The sequence below is a fragment of the Aedes albopictus genome, chromosome 3, assembly GCF_035046485.1.
Source record: "Aedes albopictus strain Foshan chromosome 3, AalbF5, whole genome shotgun sequence".
Classification (NCBI taxonomy): domain Eukaryota; kingdom Metazoa; phylum Arthropoda; class Insecta; order Diptera; family Culicidae; genus Aedes; species Aedes albopictus.
In genome coordinates this window covers 413,180,875-413,204,533 of record NC_085138.1, presented here as the reverse complement: position 1 = coordinate 413,204,533, position 23,659 = coordinate 413,180,875, and the positions used below count along the sequence as shown (strand labels likewise).

General features: G+C 41.6%; 2 protein-coding genes across 4 annotated transcripts in view; one reads left to right on the top strand and one right to left on the bottom strand.

Annotated features, from left to right (window-relative positions):
• LOC109621320 (insulin-like receptor) overlaps positions 1 to 23,659 on the top strand; it is a 216,496-nt gene that overhangs the window by 108,180 nt on the left and 84,657 nt on the right. The window lies entirely within an intron of this gene.
• Positions 6,786 to 8,910, bottom strand: LOC115267924 (chymotrypsin inhibitor Ani s 6). Its single transcript, XM_029875646.2, has 2 exons — positions 8,405 to 8,910; positions 6,786 to 8,340 (listed from the first exon to the last, which is right to left on the bottom strand). The coding sequence occupies exons 1-2, from the start codon at positions 8,529 to 8,531 to the stop codon at positions 8,135 to 8,137; spliced, it is 333 nt and encodes a 110-aa protein (XP_029731506.2). The 5' UTR covers positions 8,532 to 8,910; the 3' UTR covers positions 6,786 to 8,134.

Sequence of the window (23,659 nt, the reverse complement as noted above, 5' to 3'; positions counted from 1 at the left end):
ATTCTACTAGGAATTCGCCCAGGATTCCATCGGAATCCTCTCCAGGATTCCATCGGAATCCTCTCCAGGATTCCATCGGAATCCTCCCCAGGATCCCATTGGAATCCTCTCCAGGATTCCATCGGAATCCTCTCCAGGATTCCATCGGAATCCTCTCCAAGATTCCATCGGAATCCTCTTCAAGATTAAATCGGTGTCCCCTTCAGGATTCCATCGGAATCCTCTCCAGGATTCCATCGGAATCCTCTCCAGGATTCCATCGGAATCCTCTCCAGGATTCCATCGGAATCTTCTCCAGGATTTCATCGGAATCCTCTCCAGGATTCCATCTGAATCCTCTCCAGGATTTCATCGGAATCCTCTCCAGGATTCCATCGGAATCCTCTCCAGGATTCCATCGGAATCCTCTCCAAGATTCCATCGGAATCCTCTCCAGGATTTCTTTGGAATCCTCTCCAGGATTCCTTTGGAATCCTCTCCAGGATTCCTTTGGAATCCTCTCCAGGATTCCTTTGGAATCCTCTCCAGGATTCCTTCGGAATCCTCACCAAGATTTCATCGGAATCCTCACCAGGATTCCATCACATTCAAAACAAAAACTTTCGATCTGGATCAAATTTCACTAAAATGTCTCGCTCTCAAAATAAATCCAATAAATTCAAACGCAATTTATGCACTTTTTATCCAAAATGACGACAACCCCCTCTGAATGGACGACGCGTCTCGATGGAAACGACGTGTTTCCATAAACATATTGGAAAGGCAGCGGCAGCGGTTGACGACGATTTACCGTCGAAAACAACCGAAACCGAAAGGCAAATTATCGTTAAAATATTGGCTTCTAATATTTCCCACCCGAAATAGATAGAGTGAGAGCGGGATGCCCCTCCTCGTCATGCGGCACTCCCTTCCTGAGACGACGCATGGAACGCCAATAGAGCGCGAGAGTTTGAAAAATTACGACATTTAAAGTCCCATTAGCCTTTGCGGCCGTTGACTATGACTGTGACGACGACGACGACGACGGTGAGAAAGCCTGTCACAGTGAATCCCGTCCGGCGTCGTCGTCGTCGTCAGAAGCCGCCCGCCAGTGAATGAGTGAAAAGTGAGCATTTGAGGGATGCACGCAATTTATTCGATTATAAATCTGTCAGGTCGCTTTGTTCGAGTTTTTTCATGCTCTCTCGCTTTACGCGTCAGTGAACAACAACAGTTCATTTGTGAGTTTTGGTTCTTTTTTGGGAGTTTTTTGTGGGGCTAGATGTGAGTGGTGAAAGGTCACATAATCAATGCGAAACGAAACACTAGGAATTCTTCTACGAATTCCATTACTATTGTTTACAGGTATTCCACTAGGAATTGCTTCAGGAATTCCTCTAGGATCCACTGGAATTCCACTAGGAATTCCACCAGGAATTCCACTAGGAATTCCACCAGGAATTCCACTAGGAATTCCACCAGGAATTCCACTAGGAATTCCACCAGGAATTCTACCAGGAATTTCACCAGGAATTCCACCAGGAATTCCACTAAGAATTCCACCAGGAATTCCACTAGGAATTCCACTAGGAATTCCACCAGGAATTCCACTAGGAATTCCACCAGGAATTCCACTAGGAATTCCACCAGGAATTTCACTAGGAATTCCACTAGGAATTCCACCAGGAATTTCACCAGGAATTCCTACAGAAATGACACTAGGAATTCCACTAGGAATTTCACCTGAAATTCCACCAGGAATTTCACCTGAAATTCCACGAGGAATTCCATTATGAGTTCCTCTACGAATTGCTTCAGGAATTCTACTAGGAGTTCATCCATAAATTCTTCTAGGAATTCCTTAAGGAATTCCCCCAAGAATTCCACAAGGAATTTCACCAGGAATTCTCCCAGGAATTCCATCAGGAATTTTACCATGAATTTCACTTGGAATTGCAGTAAGAATTTCACCAGGAATTCCAGTAGGAATTCCACCAGGAATTCCAGTAGGAATACCACCAGGAATCCAACTATAAATTCCTCCACGAATTCCACTAGGAATTACACTTGAAATTCCTTTAGGAATTCCCTTAGATATTCCACCAGGAATTCCATTACAAATTCCACCAGGAATTTCATTAGGAATTCGACTAGGAATTCTATCATGAATTCTACTAGGAATTGCTACAGGAATTCCACTAGGAATTCCACAAGGAATTCCACCAGGAATTCAACTATTAATTTCCATGAATTTCACTAGGAGTGACACTAGGAATTACACTAGGAATTCCACCATTACGTTGAGAAAGGTCACCCATCCATCCAGGTGAACCAGCTATTCCGTCAAAAACCTCAATGAAGCCGCGACCACAAACGGTGACGTGAAGATAGGCCCATTAAAATTGAGTTATTGAATGGCCAGGCCACTCAGTGACCATTATTCTCCACGCTGGTGGTGCTGCTGGACAACACAGTTGTCGAAACTTTCACATGCTGGCTGGAAGAGGTGTCTGTTTTGTTGTCTACCCATGGGCTAATGTTTTGAAACGATCGGTGGTCGTGGTGTTTTATTGGAAATTGAAATATGAGGCCTCCCTCTCTCGCGATCGTTCGATCTGGGAACCTTTTGGGAAGTTCACGCGGACCCGAGGTCGGTCGTCGGGGTCCAAAGCGGAGACCTCGATAATCGTCCCATCGACTTCGGGGCTGACCGCGCCGCGCGCAGTTTAGGTTATTAGTCGAAAGTACCGTTGTCGTCATCGTCGCGCACAGGTTCGTCTCTTTCACTACCCAATCCATGAATGAAGTCGCCGCCGCGCCGGTGTGGCTTCCATTCATAACTTATTTGGTTTGTGATTTGTGAGGGCCCTCGGTCGATCGATCGATCGGTGGGAACCAGCGGATTCGACTCGAATGAATGGTGGTACATAAATCAAACGAGGTGGGATTTTGTCTGTTGGAATGTAGATTTACATACAAGTCGAATGGTAATCTATATGCCTGCATGGGCCTGTGACTGAGCATGGGCAATTTCCACTGGAAATTTGTCAAGAAATACCAGCGGATATTGTACTGAAATTTGCTACAGGAACTTTTCCAGATGGAACTGGAGCGACTCTGAAGCTCTGAAAAGGATTCCGATGGAGTCCTGCAGAGGATTCTGCTGGAATCCTGAAGAAGCTTCCGCTAGAATCTTGAAGAGGATTCCGCTGAAATGCTGAAGAGGATTCTGCTAGAATGCTGAAAAGAATTCTGCTGGAATTCTAAAGAGCGGAATTCCTGAAGAGGATTCCGTTGGAATCCTGAAGAGGGTTCCGCTGGAATCCTGAAGAGGATTCCGCTGGAATACCGAAGAGGACTTCGCTGGAATTCTGAAGAGGATTCCGCTGGAATCCTGAAGGGGATTCCGCTGGAATCCTGAAGAGGATTCCGCTGGAATCCTGAAGAGGATTCCACTGGAATCCTGAAGAAGATTCCGCTGGAATCCTGAAGAGGATTCCGCTGGAATCCTGAAGAGGATTCCGCTGGAATCCTGAAGAGGATTCCGCTGGAATCCTGAAGAGGATTCCGCTGGAATCCTGAAGAGGATTCCGTTTGAATCCTGAAGAGGGTTCCGCTGGAATCCTGAAGAGGATTCCGCTGGAATACCGAAGAGGACTTCGCTGGAATTCTGAAGAGGATTCCGCTGGAATCCTGAAGAGGATTCCGCTGGAATCCTGAAGAGGATTCCGCTGGAATCCTGAAGAGGATTCCGCTGGAATCCTGAAGAGGATTTTGTTGCAATCCTGAAGAGGATTCCGTTGCAATCCTGAAGAGGATTCCGCTGAAATCCTGAAGAGGATTCCGCTGGAATCTTGAAGAGGATTCCGCTGGAATCCTGAAGAGGATTCCGCTGGAATCCTGAAGAGGATTCCGCTGGAATCCTGAAGAGGATTCCGCTGGAATCCTGAAGAGGATTCCGCTGGAATCCTGAAAAGGATTCCGCTGGAATCCTGAAAAGGATTCCGCTGGAATCCTGAAGAGGAATCCTGAAGAGGATTCCGCTGGAATCCTGAAGAGGAATCCTGAAGAGGATTCCGCTGGAATCCTGAAGAAGGATTCCGCTGGAATCCTGACGAGCATTTCTCTAGAATCCTGAAGAGGATTCTGTTGCAATCCTGAAGAGGATTCCGTTGCAATCCTGAAGAGGATTCCGTTGGAATTCTGAAGAGGATTCGGCTGGAATCCTGAAGAGGATTCCGCTGGAATCCTGACAAGGAATACGCTGGGATCCTGAAGAGGTTTCCGCAAGGATCCTACAGAGGACTCCGCTAGAATTCAGAAGAAAATACCGCTGGAATCCTGAAGAGGATGCCTCTGGAATCTTGAAGAGGATTCCGTTGGAATCCTGAAGAGGATTCCGTTGGAATCCTGAAGAGGATTCCGTTGGAATCCTGAAGAGTATTTCGTTGGAATCCTGAAGCGGATTCCGTTGGAATCCTGAAGCGGATTCCGTTGGAATCCTGAAGCGGATTCCGTTGAAATCCTGAAGCGGATTCCGTTGGAATCCTGAAGCGGATTCCGTTGGAATCCTGAAGCGGATTCCGTTGGAATCCTGAAGCGGATTCCGTTGGAATCCTGAAGCGGATTCCGTTGGAATCCTGAAGCGGATTCCGTTGGAATCCTGAAGCGGATTCCGTTGGAATCCTGAAGCGGATTCCGTTGGAATCCTGAAGCGGATTCCGTTGGAATCCTGAAGCGGATTCCGTTGGAATTCTGAAGCGGATTCCGTTGGAATCCTGAAGCGGATTCCGTTGGAATCCTGAAGAGGATTCCGTTGGAATCCTGAAGAGGATTCCGTTGGAATCCTGAAGAAGACTCCGCTGGAATCCTGAAGAGGACTCCGCTGGAATCCTGAAGAGGATTCCGATGCATTCCTGAAGTAGATTCCGCTGGAATCCTGAAGAGGATTCCGCTGGAATCCTGAAGAGGAATCCTGAAGAGGATTCCGCTGGAATCCTGAAGAGGAATCCTGAAGAAGGATTCCGCTGGAATCCTGACGAGCATTTCTCTAGAATCCTGAAGAGGATTCTGTTGCAATTCTGAAGAGGATTCGGCTGGAATCCTGAAGAGGATTCCGCTGGAATCCTGACAAGGAATACGCTGGAATCCTGAAGAGGTTTCCGCAAGGATCCTACAGAGGACTCCGCTAGAATTCAGAAGAAAATACCGCTGGAATCCTGAAGAGGATGCCTCTGGAATCTTGAAGAGGATTCCGTTGGAATCCTGAAGAGGATTCCGTTGGAATCCTGAAGAGGATTCCGTTGGAATCCTGAAGAGGATTCCGTTGGAATCCTGAAGCGGATTCCGTTGAAATCCTGAAGCGGATTCCGTTGGAATCCTGAAGCGGATTCCGTTGGAATTCTGAAGCGGATTCCGTTGGAATCCTGAAGAGGATTCCGTTGGAATCCTGAAGAGGATTCCGTTGGAATCCTGAAGAGGATTCCGTTGGAATCCTGAAGAAGACTCCGCTGGAATCCTGAAGAGGATTTCGCTGGAATCCTGAAGAGGACTTCGCTGGAATCCTGAAGAGGACTCCGCTGGAATCCTGAAGAGGATTCCGATGCATTCCTGAAGTAGATTCCGATGGAATCCTGAAGGTTCCTCTGGAATCCTGAAGGCGATTACACTGGAATCCTGAAAAGAATTTCGCTGGAGTCCTGAAGAGGACTCCGCTGAAATTTTGAAGAGGATTCCGCTGGGATTCTGAGCACGACTCCGCTGGAATCCTAAAGAAGATTCCGATGGAATCTTGAACACGATTTCGCAGGAATCCTGATGAGAATCCCGATGTAATCCTGAAGAAGTTTCCGAAGTTATCCTAAAGAGGATTTCTATTGATTCCTAGAAAGGATTTCGATGGAATCCTGCATAAGATTCCAGCGGATTTCTGAGGAAGATTTCGATAGAACCTTGAAGGGTGAAGACTGCTTCAGGTGGTCTCAAGGAGTTTAGGTGCGTTTCGGAATGTTTCAGCTGCCGGGGCTCCACTCCTGAATCATACCATCCAAATCCCCAATCGATGAAACAATCGCCGCGAAGCCTTCGGTCGGTGGCTCCGTGTGTGGTGTGCGGAAGCAAATATGATACGAAGAAAACGAGCGCCACCCGCGAGAAAGACCGCATAAAATAAACACTCGCGGTCCCGAAAATGATGAAAATAAAAACGGAGCGTTATAAAACCAAGCGGCGATGTAACGACGACGACACGCCACGCCAGGCGAAACGCAAATCATCGAAGAAGAAATACTAGCGGCTGGCCAGCCGCCAGCAGCAGAGAAACAGAAAATGGCAAAGCTCTTTAACGCCGAGGTGCGCTGCAAGCCGAGCGCAGCATCAAACCCGAACAAAATCTTTTCACAATATGTATTGTAACTGCAGTTAGAAATAATTATAGTTGATATAATTATGTACTGAAGTTTCTTCTTCATAACAAAAGAATAAAATTTTTCTCAGCTCAGATGAGATTTGAACTCGCGTCCCGCATACGCTAGACAAGTGCTTTACCAACTGAGCTACCGAGCCAATGCCAATGATTTATAACAAAACTTCAGTAATTGATAACAGAGCCTATTTTGGTTGTATTATTCTGAAGCAAGATTGTTATAACTTTTACTAATTGAACCTATTGTATTGTAAAAGTTGTTTAATCTTGTAAAAATTTTAACAAAATTTGTTACATTTCTGTTATTATTAAATGCAGTTTTGCTACAACTGTTTTATTTTAACTACCAACGGTACATATTTTATTACAATCGATGTAACAATTGTGTTATTCCCATCTGGTCGGGAACGCTTATATTATGAAGAGAGCGAAAAGCTGCTGCCATCGCCGTCGCCGCCACCACTGGATGTGAAGTTCAACATTCCATTCTCACGTGCTCATTTTGGGGATCTCTTCGTTGTTGTCTTCTTTCTAAATATTTCCCTCTTTCTATACAGCAGCCAGCCAGCTCTCTACGGCTGTTGTTGTTTTTTGGCATGATGCATGCTCTTTCCGCCAGTTGTTGATGTTGTTGAATATCTTAACCAATCACGGAATAAAGCGAACGTTGCTACAAACCGATCGGGCAGAGTCAAAGACGGTTATTCATCGCTCGCTGTGTGGATTCATCCGGCTCTTGATGAATAGGAGAGAAATGCTTTCAATTTTAATTTAAAGTTCACACAAGGCTTCACGGAAGCTGGGAGGAGTCGGCTGCAAAGGTTAGGCATTTTTGCGAACGTTTTTGGCAGGCTGTAGATTTAGTAGATTTTGAAGACCTGGATTCCAGGGCAATTTGTAGGAACGTCATTATCCAAATTAGACAAACCAGCCAAGGGCTGAAAGTCTCTATAATATAGCTAATCAATATCCAAATAATGACACTACAATTCTGCACGTGAAATACAGGTTAAATTTCCAACATGAAAGTATTCTACGGCGTTGAAGAGTACTACTCCTGGACAGTTTGGATGGCCTTCATGTCCAATAAATATTACAATTAATTTATAACGCTTTTCCAGCTAGCTAAGTCTGAAATAGACGTAAAAACATGAAGCATTTGAAGGCAAAGTGACGTTTAATTGACAGATTGAGAGATAAATTTGAGAAAAAAAATACCACTTGTTTTAATGGGATTCGAAACCACGACTCCATATCGCTAGTCTGGCGCTTTAACCAACTAAGCCACAGAGCCACGATTCTGCAGAATAGAAGGTCGATCTGGATTCGAATCGCCACCCTAACCGGGTCCGTCTTTCATAACTTTATCTCTCGAATCCAGTTTGACCTTATATTCCGTAGAATCGTAAGTTGTTTTGTGGCTTAGTTGGATGAAGCGCCGGACTAGTGATACGGAGTCGTGGGTTCGATTCCTATCAAAACAAGTGGTAGTTTTTTCACAAGTTTGTCTCTGAATTTTTCAATTAAACGCACTTTGCATTCAAATGCTTCAAGTTGCTACGTCAAATAGACATTCAAAACAAGCAACAAGATTGCTTTCTAAGGTATCCATTCTCTTATCAAGCATAGCTACATCAGATTTAATCAAATTCATATAAAATATAAACCTTAGAACCTTTTTTTGAATCGTTTAATCGATAATAAAACGTATCGTATTCTGGAGATAAAAACTCATGCCGTTTTCGGGCAGTGTTTCACCGGAACACACCGTGCTCGGTTCGGTCCCGTTCCCAGAAAGGCTCTCTCCCGGATGTAGCCCTCCTTGCAGTAGCAATCCGAAGGGCACACGAAACACATCACGTTGCTGACCCGTTTGTTGCAACCCAGCTGTTCGCAGGCTCCGCAGCACTGGAACTCCTCGTTCTCCGGACAGGATCCTACGAGAAATTCAATGAATAATCTTAAAAATAGGTAATTCTGAAAAATTTCTAAAATTCTTACGAATCGGCTTGTTCGGCGCATTGCTGCAGAAGGCCTTCGGTGATGGGATGAGTTTATTGGCTTCTACGGTGTACGAACAGAACGCGACCAGCAGCAGCGTTCCAAATAGCAGCACATCAAACTTCATGGTGGCTAAATTCGAGTTCTCGATCTCGATCAACTGACTGACTGATTAGTAATGATACGCTCGACGTGCTCTCCGGTGGCAAATATAAACTACACATTGGCTTCGAAACCACCGAGCCGCAGCCGGGTCAGCCCAGCAAAGCGGGGGTTTTTCTGAAACCCTGACGCAATAATTTTGTTTTTGTTTGCACATTTGGAATACAACTACGTAGCGAAAGTTGCGACATATTCAAATCGGACTTTGGCAAAACAATGCAAATGTTTACAGGAAGTGGTGGCTTGGGAAGTTTCACCACGAAATTATTTTTGATTAGTGCGGTTGGTCGTTGATTTAGAAAACCTTGATTTGTTAATGTTGATTGTTTGAAAATTACTGAAATTTCCTAGTCACAGATCACTGTGGTAAGTTTTATGTAACTTCCCATACCAGGTCAGAGGCTTCAATCACAATTTTCCTGCGGGATCGTAGACATTCTCATCATAGAGGAATGCTCGTCAGGATTCCGAAGAAATGCTCGTCAGGATTCCGAAGAAATGCTCGTCATTATTCCAGAGGAATGCTCGTCAGGATTCCAGAGAAATGCTCGTCAGTATTCCAGAGGAATGCTCGTCAGGATTCCAAAGGAATGCTCGCCAGGATTCCAGAGGAATGCTCGTCAGGATTCCAGAGACAAGCTTGTCAGGATTCCAAAGGAATGCTCGTCTGGATTCCAGAGGAATCCTCTTCAGGATTCCAGAGGAATCCTCTGCAGTATTCCAGAGGAATTCGCTTCAGGATTCCAGAGGAATCCTCTTCAGGATTCCAGAGGAATCCTCTTCAGGATTCAAGAGGAATCCTCTTCAGGATTCCAGAGGAATCCTCTTCAGGATTCCAGAGGAATCCTCTTAAGGATTCCAGAGGAATCCTCTTCAGGATTCCAGAGGAATCCTCTTCAGGATTCCAGAGGAATCCTCTTCAGGATTCCAGAGGAATCCTCTTCAGGATTCCAGAGGAATCCTCTTCAGGATTCCAGAGGAATCCTCTTCAGGATTCCAGAGGAATCCTCTTCAGGATTCCAGAGGAATCCTCTTCAGGATTCCAGAGGAATCCTCTGCAGGATTCCAGAGGAATTCGCTTCAGGATTTCAGAGGAATCCTTTTCAGGATTCCAGAGGAATCCTCTTCAGGATTCCAGAGGAATCCTCTTCAGGATTCCAGAGGAATCCTCTTCAGGATTCCAGAGGAATCCTCTTCAGGATTCCAGAGGAATCCTCTTCAGGATTCCAGAGGAATCCTCTTCAGGATTCCAGAGGAATCCTCTTCAGGATTCCAGAGGAATCCTCTTCAGGATTCCAGAGGAATCCTCTTCAGGATTCCAGAGGAATCCTCTTCAGGATTCCAGAGGAATCCTCTTCAGGATTCCAGAGGAATCCTCTTCAGGATTCCAGAGGAATCCTCTTCAGGATTCCAGAGGAATCCTCTTCAGGATTCCAGAGGAATCCTCTTCAGGATTCCAGAGGAATCCTCTTCAGGATTCCAGAGGAATCCTCTTTAGGATTCCAGAGGAATCCTCTTTAGGATTCCAGAGGAATCCTCGTCAGGATTCCAGAGAAATCCTCTTTAGGATTCCAGAGGAATCCTCTTTAGGATTCCAGAGGAATCCTCTTTAGGATTCCAGAGGAATCCTCGTCAGGATTCCAGAGGAATCCTCGTCAGGATTCCAGAGGAATCCTCGTCAGGATTCCAGAGGAATCCTCGTCAGGATTCCAGAGGAATCCTCGTCAGGATTCCAGAGGAATCCTCGTCAGGATTCCAGAGGAATCCTCGTCAGGATTCCAGAGGAATACTCGTCAGGATTCCAGAGGAATCCTCGTCAGGATTCCAGAGGAATACTCGTCAGGATTCCAGAGGAATCCTCGTCAGGATTCCACAGGAATCCTCGTCAGGATTCCAGAGGAATCCTCGTCAGGATTCCAGAGGAATACTCGTCAGGATTCCAGAGGAATCCTCGTCAGGATTCCAGAGGAATACTCGTCAGGATTCCAGAGGAATCCTCGTCAGGATTCCAGAGGAATCCTCTTCCGGATTCCAGAGGAATCCTCTTCCGGATTCCAGAGAAATCCTCTTCCGGATTCCAGAGAAATCCTCTTCCGGATTCCAGAGGAATCCTCGTCAGAATTCCAGAGGAATCCTCGTCAGAATTCCAGAGGAATCCTCGTCAGGATTCCAGAGGAATCCTCGTCAGGATTCCAGAGGAATCCTCGTCAGGATTCCAGAGGAATCCTCGTCAGGATTCCAGAGGAATCCTCGTCAGGATTCCAGAGGAATCCTCGTCAGGGTACCAGAGGAATCCTCGTCAGGATTCCAGAGGAATCCTCGTCAGGATTCCAGAGGAATCCTCTTCAGGGTTCCAGAGGAATCCTCTTCTGGATTCCAGAGGAATCCTCTTCTGGATTCCAGAGGAATCCTCCTTAAGATTCCAGAGGAATCCTCCTTAAGATTCCAGAGGAATACTCTTCATGATTCCAAAGGAATCGAATCCTCGTCATGATTCCAGAGGAATCCTCGTCAGGATTCCAGAGGAATCCTCTTCAGGGTTCCAGAGGAATCCTCTTCTGGATTCCAGAGGAATCCTCCTTAAGATTCCAGAGGAATCCTCCTTAAGATTCCAGAGGAATCCTCGTCAGGATTCCAGAGGAATCCTCGTCAGGATTCCAGAGGAATCCTCGTCAGGATTCCAGAGGAATCCTCGTCAGGATTCCAGAGGAATCCTCGTCAGGATTCCAAAGGAATCCTCGTCAGGATTCCAGAAGAATCCTCGTCAGGATTCCAGAGGAATCCTCGTCAGGATTCCAGAGGAATCCTCCTTAGGATTCCAGATGATTCCTCCTTAGGGTTCCAGAGGATTCCTCCTTAGGGTTCCAGAGGAATCCTCTCCAGGATTCCAGAGGAATCCTCTTCAGGATTCCAGAACAATCCTCTTCAGGATTCCGGAGGAATCCTCTTCAGGGTTCCCGAGGAATGCTCTTCAGGATTTCCAAGGAATCCTCTTCAGGATTCCCGAGGAATCCTCTTCAGGATTCCCGAGGAATCCTCTTCAGGATTCCCGAGGAATCCTCTTCAGGATTCCCGAGGAATCCTCTTCAGGATTCCCGAGGAATCCTCTTCAGGATTCCCGAGGAATCCTCTTCAGGATTCCAGAGGAATCCTCGGCAGGATTCCAGAGTAATCCTCGTCAGGATTCCAGAGGAATCTTCGTCAGGATTCCAGAGGAATCCTCTTCAGGATTCCCGAGGAATCCTCTTCAGGATTCCCGAGGAATCCTCTTCAGTATTCCCGAGGAATGCTCTTCAGGATTCCCGAGGAATGCTCTTCAGGATTCCCAAGGAATCCTCTTCAGGATTCCCGAGGAATCCTCTTCAGGATTCCCGAGGAATCCTCTTCAGGATTCCCGAGGAATCCTCTTCAGGATTCCCGAGGAATCCTCTTCAGGATTCCCGAGGAATCCTCTTCAGGATTCCCGAGGAATCCTCTTCAGGATTCCCGAGGAATCCTCTTCAGGATTCCCGAGGAATCCTCTTCAGGATTCCCGAGGAATCCTCTTCAGGATTCCCGAGGAATCCTCTTCAGGATTCCCGAGGAATCTTCTTCAGGATTCCCGAGGAATCCTCTTCAGGATTCCCGAGGAATCCTCTTCAGGATTCCCGAGGAATCCTCTTCAGTATTCCCGAGGAATCCTCTTCAGGATTCCCGAGGAATGCTCTTCAGGATTCCCAAGGAATCCTCTTCAGGATTCCCGAGGAATCCTCTTCAGGATTCCCGAGGAATCCTCTTCAGGATTCCCGAGGAATCCTCTTCAGGATTCCCGAGGAATCCTCTTCAGGATTCCCGAGGAATCCTCTTCAGGATTCCCGAGGAATCCTCTTCAGGATTCCCGAGGAATCCTCTTCAGGATTCCCGAGGAATCCTCTTCAGGATTCCCGAGGAATCTTCTTCAGGATTCCCGAGGAATCCTCTTCAGGATTCCCGAGGAATCCTCTTCAGGATTCCCTAGGAATCCTCTTCAGGATTCCAGAGGAATCCTTCACAGGATTCCCTAGGAATTCTCTTCAGTATTCCCGAGGAATCCTCTTCTGGATTCCCGAGCAATGATCTTCAGGATTCCCAAGGAATCCTTTTCAGGATTCCCAAGGAATCCTTTTCAGGATTCCCGAGGAATCCTCTTCAGGATTCTCGAGGAATCCTCTTCAGGATTCCCGAGGAATCCTCTTTAGGATTCCAGAGGAATCCTCTTTAGGATTCTAGAAGAATCTTCTTCAGAATTCCAGAGGAATCCAGGAATTCAGTATTCCAGAGGAATTCTCTTCAGGGTGCCAAATTCTCTTCAGGATTCCATCTAGATCATGCGTTGGTGAAATTTCTCAAGGAGTTTTTAGAATTTGTGAAAGAAATCGGAAGCGAGCTACCGGACCAATTTTTCAAGGGCTTCCTGAAGATGAATAAATTCCTGAAGAAATTCCAGAGGTTGAAACACTGGGATAGATCCTAGAGCGAACGACGGATCCCTGGGGGCTGTCCATAAATTACGTAAGGGTTTTTAATTTTGAAAATCTCAGATTGTGTGATAGTACCGTCTACCCCCGGTGATTTAAACGACACCTCATACAAACCAACGGGGTTCATGTTTAATTCGAACTTCTAGTAAACTGTGACGTGAGTTTTAACTGGACATTTGTTGAATATTTTAACTGGCTTTCTCAGTCTAGTGAACCTATTCGCAAACGCAAAACATACTTATGATGCCATTATTTGCTGTTTTGTTTTGATTCTGCGTTCCGTTTCACCCCGTTCCATGGAAAGAATGACGTTTGAACCATATTTAGATTAGAGGGGGTCAAATTGAAGTGTTTTTGATTAGAAGCGGTCAAACCAACGGGGGTAGACGATAGGAGCTGTAACTCCAAAATATAGTGATGTACAATATGCTTCAGCCACTTTTAATGTTGAAAATGCTTTGACATCCATGTGCACAACAGAACACGTGCTCGATGAACAAATTGAGATTTGAAATTATGAAAAGAAATCCACGTACTCCGGTGAGACTCGAACTCACGACTCCCAATTCGCTAGACGGGCGCTTCTATTCCTTCAAGCTACGGAGTCACTCGACTATCTCCGTCGCCAGCAGGCCTAGAACTGAACTCGATTCCACAATCGCACATGGTTATCTTCTTTTCACAATCCAAACCCCCTACGGATGGGATTAGATGAACATCTAACACAGTGGTCACCAAACTGCGGCCCGCGGGCCGCATGCGGCCCTCGACCAGATTTTGTGCGGCCCGCGAACTGATTTTGAAATGTATAAGAAAGCGGCCCACGTAAAGATTCCATAATTAAAATTAGAAATTTCACCATATTTTAAAACTTTGATGAGAATGAATTTTGTCAATATCATGGAGATTTTTTCAAAATAAGTAAGATTTTTAAAGTTTTCCAAACTGTAAGAGGCTACTTTTTCAAATATTTTTTTGAAAATATTCGAAACTGTTGTTAAGAACGATGTGTTTCGCCTCAATAATGAGTATAGGCTAAATTTCACTGGCTCTCTGTGATGGATTTTCGACTCGTTATTATTAATTTATCAAAATTCACGAAAATTAACTTAAAATAATTTTCATTTTGTTTCTATCGGCGAAAAAACTTTTTTGCATATTCTTTATATTCACCACTTCTGCCAGGAAACTATTTCAATTTTTTTTTACAGAATTGTTGCCTGTCATTTCTTTAAAAAAAAATGCCCAAACTTTCGGAATTTCGCTAAAAACTTCAGGGATTTGGCAAGATATTCTTTATTCTCCTAGCAATACTTTTGGGAATTCCTCTTAAAATATCTATTTTAAATCTTCTACAAATACTTGTTCACATTGCTCAGGAAATCATGTCTGCAGGTTTTTCTTCATTGGCTTCTAAAGAAATCATTCCGAAATTTCTCAAATTCCACGAGAAATCCCAAAAACCTCACAGTACCAAGATTTTTTTTAAATACTTCTCAGGAAATCCTTAAGCTGCAGTAAGAAACTCCATTCGGAAATTTGTCAAAACTGGATCCAGAGGTTTTACAAGAAATTTGTTCGTGTTCGTGTCTAGGACTTCCACAATTCTGCACTTATAATCTGCGCTATAAGTACGCTGTAAGTTTATCCACAATATTCTTAAAAAGGTTCATATTGTTCTAGCCAGCGTCGCTATTGCTAATTTTTTGTGACTTAAAGTAGCTTGTCTGAAATATTTTTTTCAACATTATTAAAACCAAAAACTGCAAAAACTATTTTGTGTTTTTAATATCATACGAATTTCATTTTTTTTTTTCCAAGTAAAATAAAATCTCCTGATAACTCCAGGTTGTTTAGTTTTTTGCTCTTGTTCAATTAAAAAAAAGGTGTATTTGTGAATTTTGACTAATGCTTATTCTTTTACTTTCGAAAAATCAAACAAATGTATTTTGTGTTAAATCTTGAAAATTATTGAAAATAAACTGTGAAATGTGTTGCGGCCCGCAGTCTCTTTTAAAAATTCAAATTTGGCCCGCAAAGACAGTTAGGCTGAGGATCACTGATCTAACACATTGTCTGTTGTGCACATGTATGTCAAAGCGTCACTTTTAATGTCCATCTTTGGTTGATTGAAAATAATTTCTATTGTAGAAACAATGACAAAACCAATAATTTTTATTTTTTTAACTTTTTACTTGACTATGAAAATGAATATAAAAAAATATTTAAAAAATCGTTTTGTGATTATTTTTACGACAAATTATTTTCAATTAGCACTGGTTTATTATGCAATACAAATCAAAAACTCAGTACAACCACTACCCTTGCAAAAGAAAAAAAAGTTACTTTTGGAAAATAGAAAAAATGTGTTTTGCTTGCAAAAAGAATGTGAAGTGTTTTTTTTTTACTTTTTAACTTGTATTTTAAAAATTAAAAAAACGACAGTTAACAGTTAATTCTAGGTGAACATTTTGAAATTATTCTAGGAATAGTCATTGGAGAATTTTGAGGAATACATTAGGACATTCTGTAAATTTCGCTGCAAATTCCAAAGAACTCCTAAATAAATTTCTGAAGAGCCTAGATGAAATTCTGGACGAAGTTAGAAGATTTTCACTAGAAATCCATAAATTTGTTCTAACAGAAAGTGTTTCGGCTGAATTTGCTGAACAAAGAATATCTAAAACATGTTGAAATAACTTTTAAATATAATATGTGATTTTGATGAAGGACTTCGAGACGAATTTCTTGAAAATCTACTCGGAAAGCTCCCTGAATATTCTTAATGATTTTCGTGCTTCCAGTAGAAATCTCGAGTAGTTTTTTCTGGTGTGCTTTCGGACAGACACTGAAAAGAACCTGAATAACTTCCGGGGGACATTCTGAAAGTGCTTATTACCAGTTGCTATAGAACTCCATGGAACAAGTTTTTCAATCTCCCCGAAGGAGTTTTTGAATACTCTTGGGAGATTTCGTGCTAAAGTTTCAGAATAAATTTCATACGGATAACATGGAATGCTTTGAATTTTGTTTTTGTTTTTGAAGATAAGTTGAAGAGTTTGCGAAGAGTTTCTTGAGGACATACTGAAGAATTACCTTGTGATTTTTTTTCTGATGAATTTCCTGAAACGACTTCGTAAGACCTCCTAAAGGAATTTCTGTAGAACTTTGAAAAACAAAAAAAAAAATTGCGTAGAAAAGATTTCCTGCAAACAAAAAAGTTTAAAATTTCAGACAATATTCCAGGTGCAATTCGCAGATGGACCTCCTTGAGCATTTTTTGTGCGGACTTCCGAAATAACTTGTTTGAAGAGTTCTTTGAAAAGCTCTCCAAAGGAATCCGTAGAGGACTTCTTAGAGGAAGGTCTACTCAACTTTTGAAGATCGCGAGCCGCAGCTTAGGCCTTTTTCCATTCGGGTTAGACATTTAAATTTGTTAAGCGGTTAAATACCTTCGAAGTCTGATCTCTGCTTAGTCAAAGAACATTATTCCAAAAAAAAAAAAGATCACTCGTTGGTTGATAAAGATAAGTTTCGAATGTACTGTCTGCGTACTTAAAGATTTGCAAAAAAATAAAATGTTTGTAGGAAATTTGAGTTTTTTGCTTCTTTTCTCAGATGTTTTTATTGTTGTTGATCAAATTCATATTGGGGCTATACATTCATATGTTGAAAATGCTACTGATTTTGCTATAAAAATCGATTTTAATATTTTCATTTTTTTTTCTATTTTTATTTTTTTTTATTTAATTTTTTTTTATTACTTTTGAATTCTAAAGTTGACATTTCAGCTAGAATCAATTTAATTAGTATGAACTCAATTTTCAAGACTTCCATGGGACATTCCTGATAGTTTTTCTTAAGTTATTCTGGGAACGCTTCCTGAAAAATTCCCATGGGTTTCCTGAAGAATTTTCTTGCGGATTTAGTCAAAAATTTCCTGGATGATTTTTCATAAAATCTACTAAGGAAACTTCTGGTGTAGTTTTCAGAGAAGTTCCTGGAGCATTTTCCAGCAACACTTTCTGTAATAATTCCTAAAGATATTCACGATGGACTGCTTAAATGACTTTTTTGAGAACATCCAGACAAAATTGCATGGGTTTGGAGTAACGCTCATAAAAAAAATGAAAAAAAATCTCTGGACTGGGTATTGAACTTGTTCTTCCGAAACAGGAAATCTCGCGCACTTACCATCGTGGCTAATTAGGCATTCCAGCTTACATAATCACGCAGATCTCACTCACCGGCAGTGACCAGCCTGTTAACTTGAAACACCTAAATCATAGAAGCAACTTCACCTCCTGCAAATACCGAATGGAAAGGCAACCTAACCTCCTCGTTAGAGCCCGTGAAAGCCGAAGGAATTCCAAAAATGTTCCATCTCGCCAAAGATCGGTCGTCGTGCTGTTTTGTTTGCGCCCGTACAGCTTCCTTTTCGTTTCGTTGTTTTTCTTTCCACTTATTGTCCGTTCCGTCCATACCACACAACAACGCCTTTTCTCGGAACTACCACCACCGTCGCCGTATAAACTCATCACAAACGTTCGAGAGTTAACCGACAACAAGTTTCGGCGATGGGATGGCCGGCCGGGGCCGGACGGACGGATCAACGATCGAAGACCGGGGAGGGTATTATTGTTTTTTCTTGAATGAAACATTTCTCATTTTTTGCGCCTTTTGCTCGGATCTCTCGGCTCGGCTGGGTTTTGGAGTATGGATTGGATAGTTTGTTCGTTGGTATGGTCTATGGTGGTTGTCTTGATCGGTGTCGAACCTGGCGAGCTTTCTCTCCCAGTTCAAATATGTGTGTGCTGGCTGATTGAAGAGTACTGTACAGTTTGTTATCCCACAACGAATGCTGAGGTTAGATGGATTCCATGGGATTTTTTTAAGGTTTTTGGAGGGAACTGTCGTGTAACTGCAAGTAATTCAAAGTAATATATGATCTGGTTTAAACCACACGAAAAGATTCCATTATCCAAGGGATATATTCCAAGTATTTTATATTGAAAGGACGTAGCCGATGATTTACATCTTGATTTTTTGTTTTTTTTGTGCCATTTATCCTTCATTTTACATTTGACGGCATTATTTTTGTATTTTTGTTTTTTATTTTTTTTTCTATTTTTATAAAATTTCCATTTTTTTTACGTTTCCACTTTGTGGAGAGTTCGGACCTAGTTGATCCATCTCGTTCTTTTTGCAATTTCCAAATTTTACTGTTTTTTTTACTAAGCTAACTATTCTAAATTCTTGAATTCCTCGCTCCTCAATCACCTGTATGGTTTGTTGTTTAAAGTGTTTTTTTTTATTCTACGCTTCATTAGTTTTGGGAAGGCTCTGAAAACCGGCATTAAACCCTAATGATCTTATTTTGGTTTTGGTTTTCAAAGATTTCTATGAATCTGATTTCAATTTTTTTATCATACAGGGGATAGACAAAATGATCGGGACTGGCAAAATTTTCACTTTCCAAAAAATGTTCAACTAGCTGTAACTTTTCGAAAAGTGCATCAAATATTCTCAAATTTTTACTGTAAGTTCTTCAACTAGTTGAGTATCAGTGGACAAAATTTGGAAAAGATCGGACAATTCTTCACTCAGTTATAAAGATTTTTAAAAAAGATAAAATTATCCGATAGCCAACTTTGAGCTGTTATATCTCCGGATTCAATGAACCGATTGCAATGAAATTTTGACCATTCATGACTTATATAATGAACTCTGGAAAACATTTAACTTAACTTGAAATTTTTAACAAACGAAAAAGTTATAGCGATTTTATTTTTTTCACGATTTTTTAGTAAATTGGTCTATTTTTAATATGGATCCCATTACTTTTTCAATTTATTGGCGGCTATGTTGTTACTTTCCTTCAAAACGCATTTATATATAAGTCAATTAGAGGGAAACTAAATGAACTATAATCTGCATCTTGTATTTTGAAACGGTGTTGATGTTTTGGATAATTTGGTGTTTTTTTAGAAAAATAATCTAATCGTTATAACTTTCTTCTGTGTTAAGAATATTAAGTTGAGTCAATGGTTTTTCATAGCTCATTATATAAGTCATAAATGGACAAAATTTCATTGCATTCGGTTCATTGAATCCGGAGATATAACAGCTCAAAGTTGGCTATCGGATAATTTTACCTTTTTCAAAAATCTTTATAACTTCGTGAAGAATTGTCCGATCTTTTCCAAATTTTGTCCACTGATACACAACTAGTTGAGGAACTTACAGTAAAAATTTGGAAATATTTAATGCACTTTTCGAAAAGTTACAGCTAATTGAACATTTTTTGAAAAGTGAAAATTTTGCCTGTCCCGATCATTTTGTCTATCCCCTGTATATCTCAGTTACTGTTGGCCTGTTTATTATTTTGCTTTCTGTTATTTGAACTACATTTTCTTGTTTTGTTGATTTTTTCATTTTTTCTATTCACATTTTTTTTTTTGTTTTTGTTAATGTGTATTTCAATTTAAAACTATTTCTGCACATATACTATTCACATTACATCTTTGTGTTTTTTTTTTACCTTTGTTTATCTCTAATCTTCAGATACCCCTTTCTTCTTGTTCCAAGTAAAAAAACCCTTAAGGCAAATATGCAGATGATCTATTATCTAAAACTAGGCATACTACCCGGGTAGAGGTGAAATACTGACGATCTAAACGTGATATTGATTTGATTGATATAAGAGATAAAAGATCTGAAAATAATATCTGAAAAATGTTCCTGGAACATCTGAACAATATCAAAATTTGATATTTCAAGATCAAACGAATAGCTTGCTGCTATTGGTTAGATCTTACAAGATCTAATTATGATCTGATGATGATGTTCCAGGAGTAAATTTTAGATATTATTTTCAGATCTTTTATCTCTTATGTCAATCAAACCAATATCACATTTTGATCTCAACATCAAAATATGCTATTATTGAGCTCTTTTCCTCTACCCGGGTAAGTTCATTATTGGGTTTTTAGACTGATTTCAAAAGCTAGTATATTTCGTAGTGCTACATTAGGGCTTATATAATTGTTTCTGAGTTTTTCGTTTTTTATATCAAACTATCTTGTCATCTTTTGTTATTATTATATTTCATATTTAGTCTTTGCTTTTTTTGTTGGTTTTCGTTTTCTCTTTGCTATTTTTAATTATTGTTGTTTTTTTTTAATTTCTATTCTGTTTTGATTTATGATTTTATTTAATTATGCCGAATGTATTCTAATCAATTCTAGATTTTTACCCTTTTTTACTATAAAGTTTATGATTTCCAACTATTTCATCACAAACCTGCCCAGCGTTTCCGCTTCCAACGCATCGCAAATTCCACGAAAACAACACGTGACTCAGCGAATCGCGCCGCGTTCTTGTGTAGCCTTGCTGCGCCATGAACTTCAAAACTCACAAACAAATTAGTCACCGTCGCAGTTCCAACGGCTGATGACCGATTTGGCAAGCGCCGCCACTGCCGCATCGTGTAAAATACAAACTTGCAACACGTCAAAATTCCATCGATCGGCATCATCATCATCATCGCCGTCATATCTTTTGGGCCGCGCGGAACGAAGAACACTCACCGTTGTGTGTTACACGTGTTGTTTTCATTGGCAAATTTTTCCGCTTGTCGTAGAAACAGAAACCGAAAAAAAATGCAAGAATTCGCATTTGCGCCATAAAACAGGCTTCGAGTGTAGTAGAGCAACAAAAAATGCACTCTCAAGAGCACTGCGACTACGACGACGACGATGACAACGACGGCCACTGAACGATAAAACGCCATTAATGACAAGGTGGACGACACCCAGCTCGGTTTCCGACAAGGTGTTGTAGGAATGTTCAATTATAGATCGAATTGTCGATCAGATAGATCTGCAGTAGACTTGCTGAGATTCCTGATTTTTATTTTATTTTTTATTACCGTTTCATCATATGTATTCTTGATCATAATATTCTCTAAAGCTGTGATAATAAAACATTGAAAAATATAAAAATAGCAAGGAACGAGCTCACCTCCAAGTTGGTGAGCTTGTTCCATGATATTTTTGATTTTTTTACAAGACGTCCCTATCCCCAAGAAACTCAACAACTCTCAGCAGCAGCAGCGGTGGCGGTATCGTCAAGCAGGAGAAAGGAACCCGAAAACTTGCTAACCATCATCATAACCGCCACCATCGGGCGAACCAGTCACAGAGTAAAACCCCAGACCGACGACGATGACCGTCGTCGTCGAGACGATCACTGACCATCTGCATGGTCCAATACCTACCGCTTCGCGCCGGCACCCCAAATGCATGCAGGTGGTGCAGGCTGGCTCTGACTGCAAATGCGACTGCGACTGCGGCTGCGACTCAATGCAAAAACACGTTGAGTAGGTCGCGTATCGTGGCGCGATCTTTTTCCGCGCTCAGCTATCCTTCCTACTGACTGGCTGAGGTGAGACGAGAGTGAATGTGGTTCATGTTGATTTTTTTTTCTTAATTTTTGCGGTGGAATTGTCCACTGATTTCTCTTGACTTTTGCACCGATTTTGAAGGTCTCCCGGGACTTGTTCCGCTGTGGTTGGTGAAGGATTGTGTCGAGGGTACACCGTTGCTTCATGACTGCATGATCAAAGTGAGAATATTCTCTTTAAGGACTAGTCACGAAATCATAAGAGAATTTCTGACAAAATTCTTGGAGTAACTTTCCCCAAAATCCTATGAAGATTTTCTTCGAAATCATAAAAAAACCCTAAGAAATTAGGAAATATCTTAAACTTATTGATTAATATCAGCTTTAAAATTTTGATGGATTCTTGAAATTCTTGAAAAATTTCCGTTGCTCTCTATGGGGGATTTCCCTTGAGATTCTTGAAAGATTATCCTTGAAATCCTTGGAAATTTTTTCTTAAAATCCTCGGAGAATTTTCCTCAAAATCTTAGGAGAATTTCTCTTGAAACCCCTGGGGAATTTCCCTTGAAATCCTTGGAGATTTTTTTTTTACCATTAGAAAATTTACCTTCAAATCATTGAAGGATTTCCCTTGAAATCCTTGGAGGATTTCCCTTGAAATCCTTGGAGTATTTCCCTTGAAATCCTTAGAGGATTTTCCTTGAAATCCTTGGAGGATTTCCCTTGAAATCCTTGGAGGATTTCCCTTGAAATCCTTGGAGGATTTCCCTTGAAATCCTTGGAGGATTTCCCTTGAAATCCTTGGAGGATTTCCCTTGAAATCCTTGGAGGATTTCCCTTGAAATCCATGGTGGATTTCCCTTGAAATCCTTGGAGGATTTCCATTGAAATCCTTGGAGGATTTCCATTGAAATCCTTGGTGAATTTTCATTGAAATCCTTGGAGGATTTCCATTGAAATCCTTGGTGAATTTTCATTGAAATCCTTGGAGGATTTCCATTGAAATCCTTGGAGGATTTAATTGAAATCCTTGGAGGATTTCCCATGAAATTCTTGGAGGATTTCCCATGAAATCCTTGGAGGATTTCCCATGAAATCCTTGGAGGATTTCCCATGAAATCCTTGGAGGATTTCCCATGAAATCCTTGGAGGATTTCCCATGAAATCTTTGGAGGATTTCCCATGAAATCCTTGGAGGATTTTCCATGAAATCCTTGGAGGATTTCCCATGAAATCCTTGGAGGATTTCCCATGAAATCCTTGGAGGATTTCCCATGAAATCCTTGGAGGATTTCCCATGAAATCCTTGGAGGATTTCCCTTGAAATCCTTGGAGGATTTCCCTTGAAACCCTTGGAGGATTTCCCTTGAAATCTTTGGAGGATTTCCCTTGAAATCTTTGGAGGATTTCCCTAGAAATCCTTGGAAGATTTCCCATGAAATCCTTGGAGTATTTCCCTTGAAATCCTTGGAAGATTTCCCTTGAAATCCTTGGAAGATTTCCCTTGAAATCCTTGGAGGATTTCCCTTGAAATCCTTGGAGGATTTCCCTTGAAACCTTGGAGAATTTCCCTTGAAATCCTTGGAGGATTTCCCTTCAAATCCGTGGAGGATTTCTCTTGAAATCCTTGGAGGATTTCTCTTTAAATCCTTGGAAGATTTCCCTTGAAATTAATGGAGTATTTCCCTTGAAGTCCTTGGAGGATTCCTTTGAAATCCATGGAGGATTTCTCTTAAAATCCTTGGAGTATTTCCCTTGAAATCCTTGGAGGATTTCCCTTGAAATCCTTTGAGGATTTCCCTTGAAATCCTTGGACAATTTCCATTGAAATCCTTAAACGATTTTCCTTGAAATCCTTGGACAATTTCCATTGAAATCCTTAAACGATTTTCCTTGAAATCCTTGGAAGATTTCCTTTGAAATCCTTGGGGAATTTCCCTTGAAATCCTTGGAGGATTTCCCTCGAAACTTTTCCTTTGAAATCCTTGAAGGATTTCCCTTGAAATTCGTGGAAAATTTCCCATGAAATCCTTGAAGATTTCTCTTGAAATTCTTGGAGTATTTCCCTTGAAATCCTTGGGGCATTCCTTTGAAATCCATAGAGGATTTCTCTTGAAATCCTTGGAGGATTTTCCTTGAAATTCTTGGAGGATTCCCTTGAAATCCTTGGGGGATTTCTCTTGAAATCCTT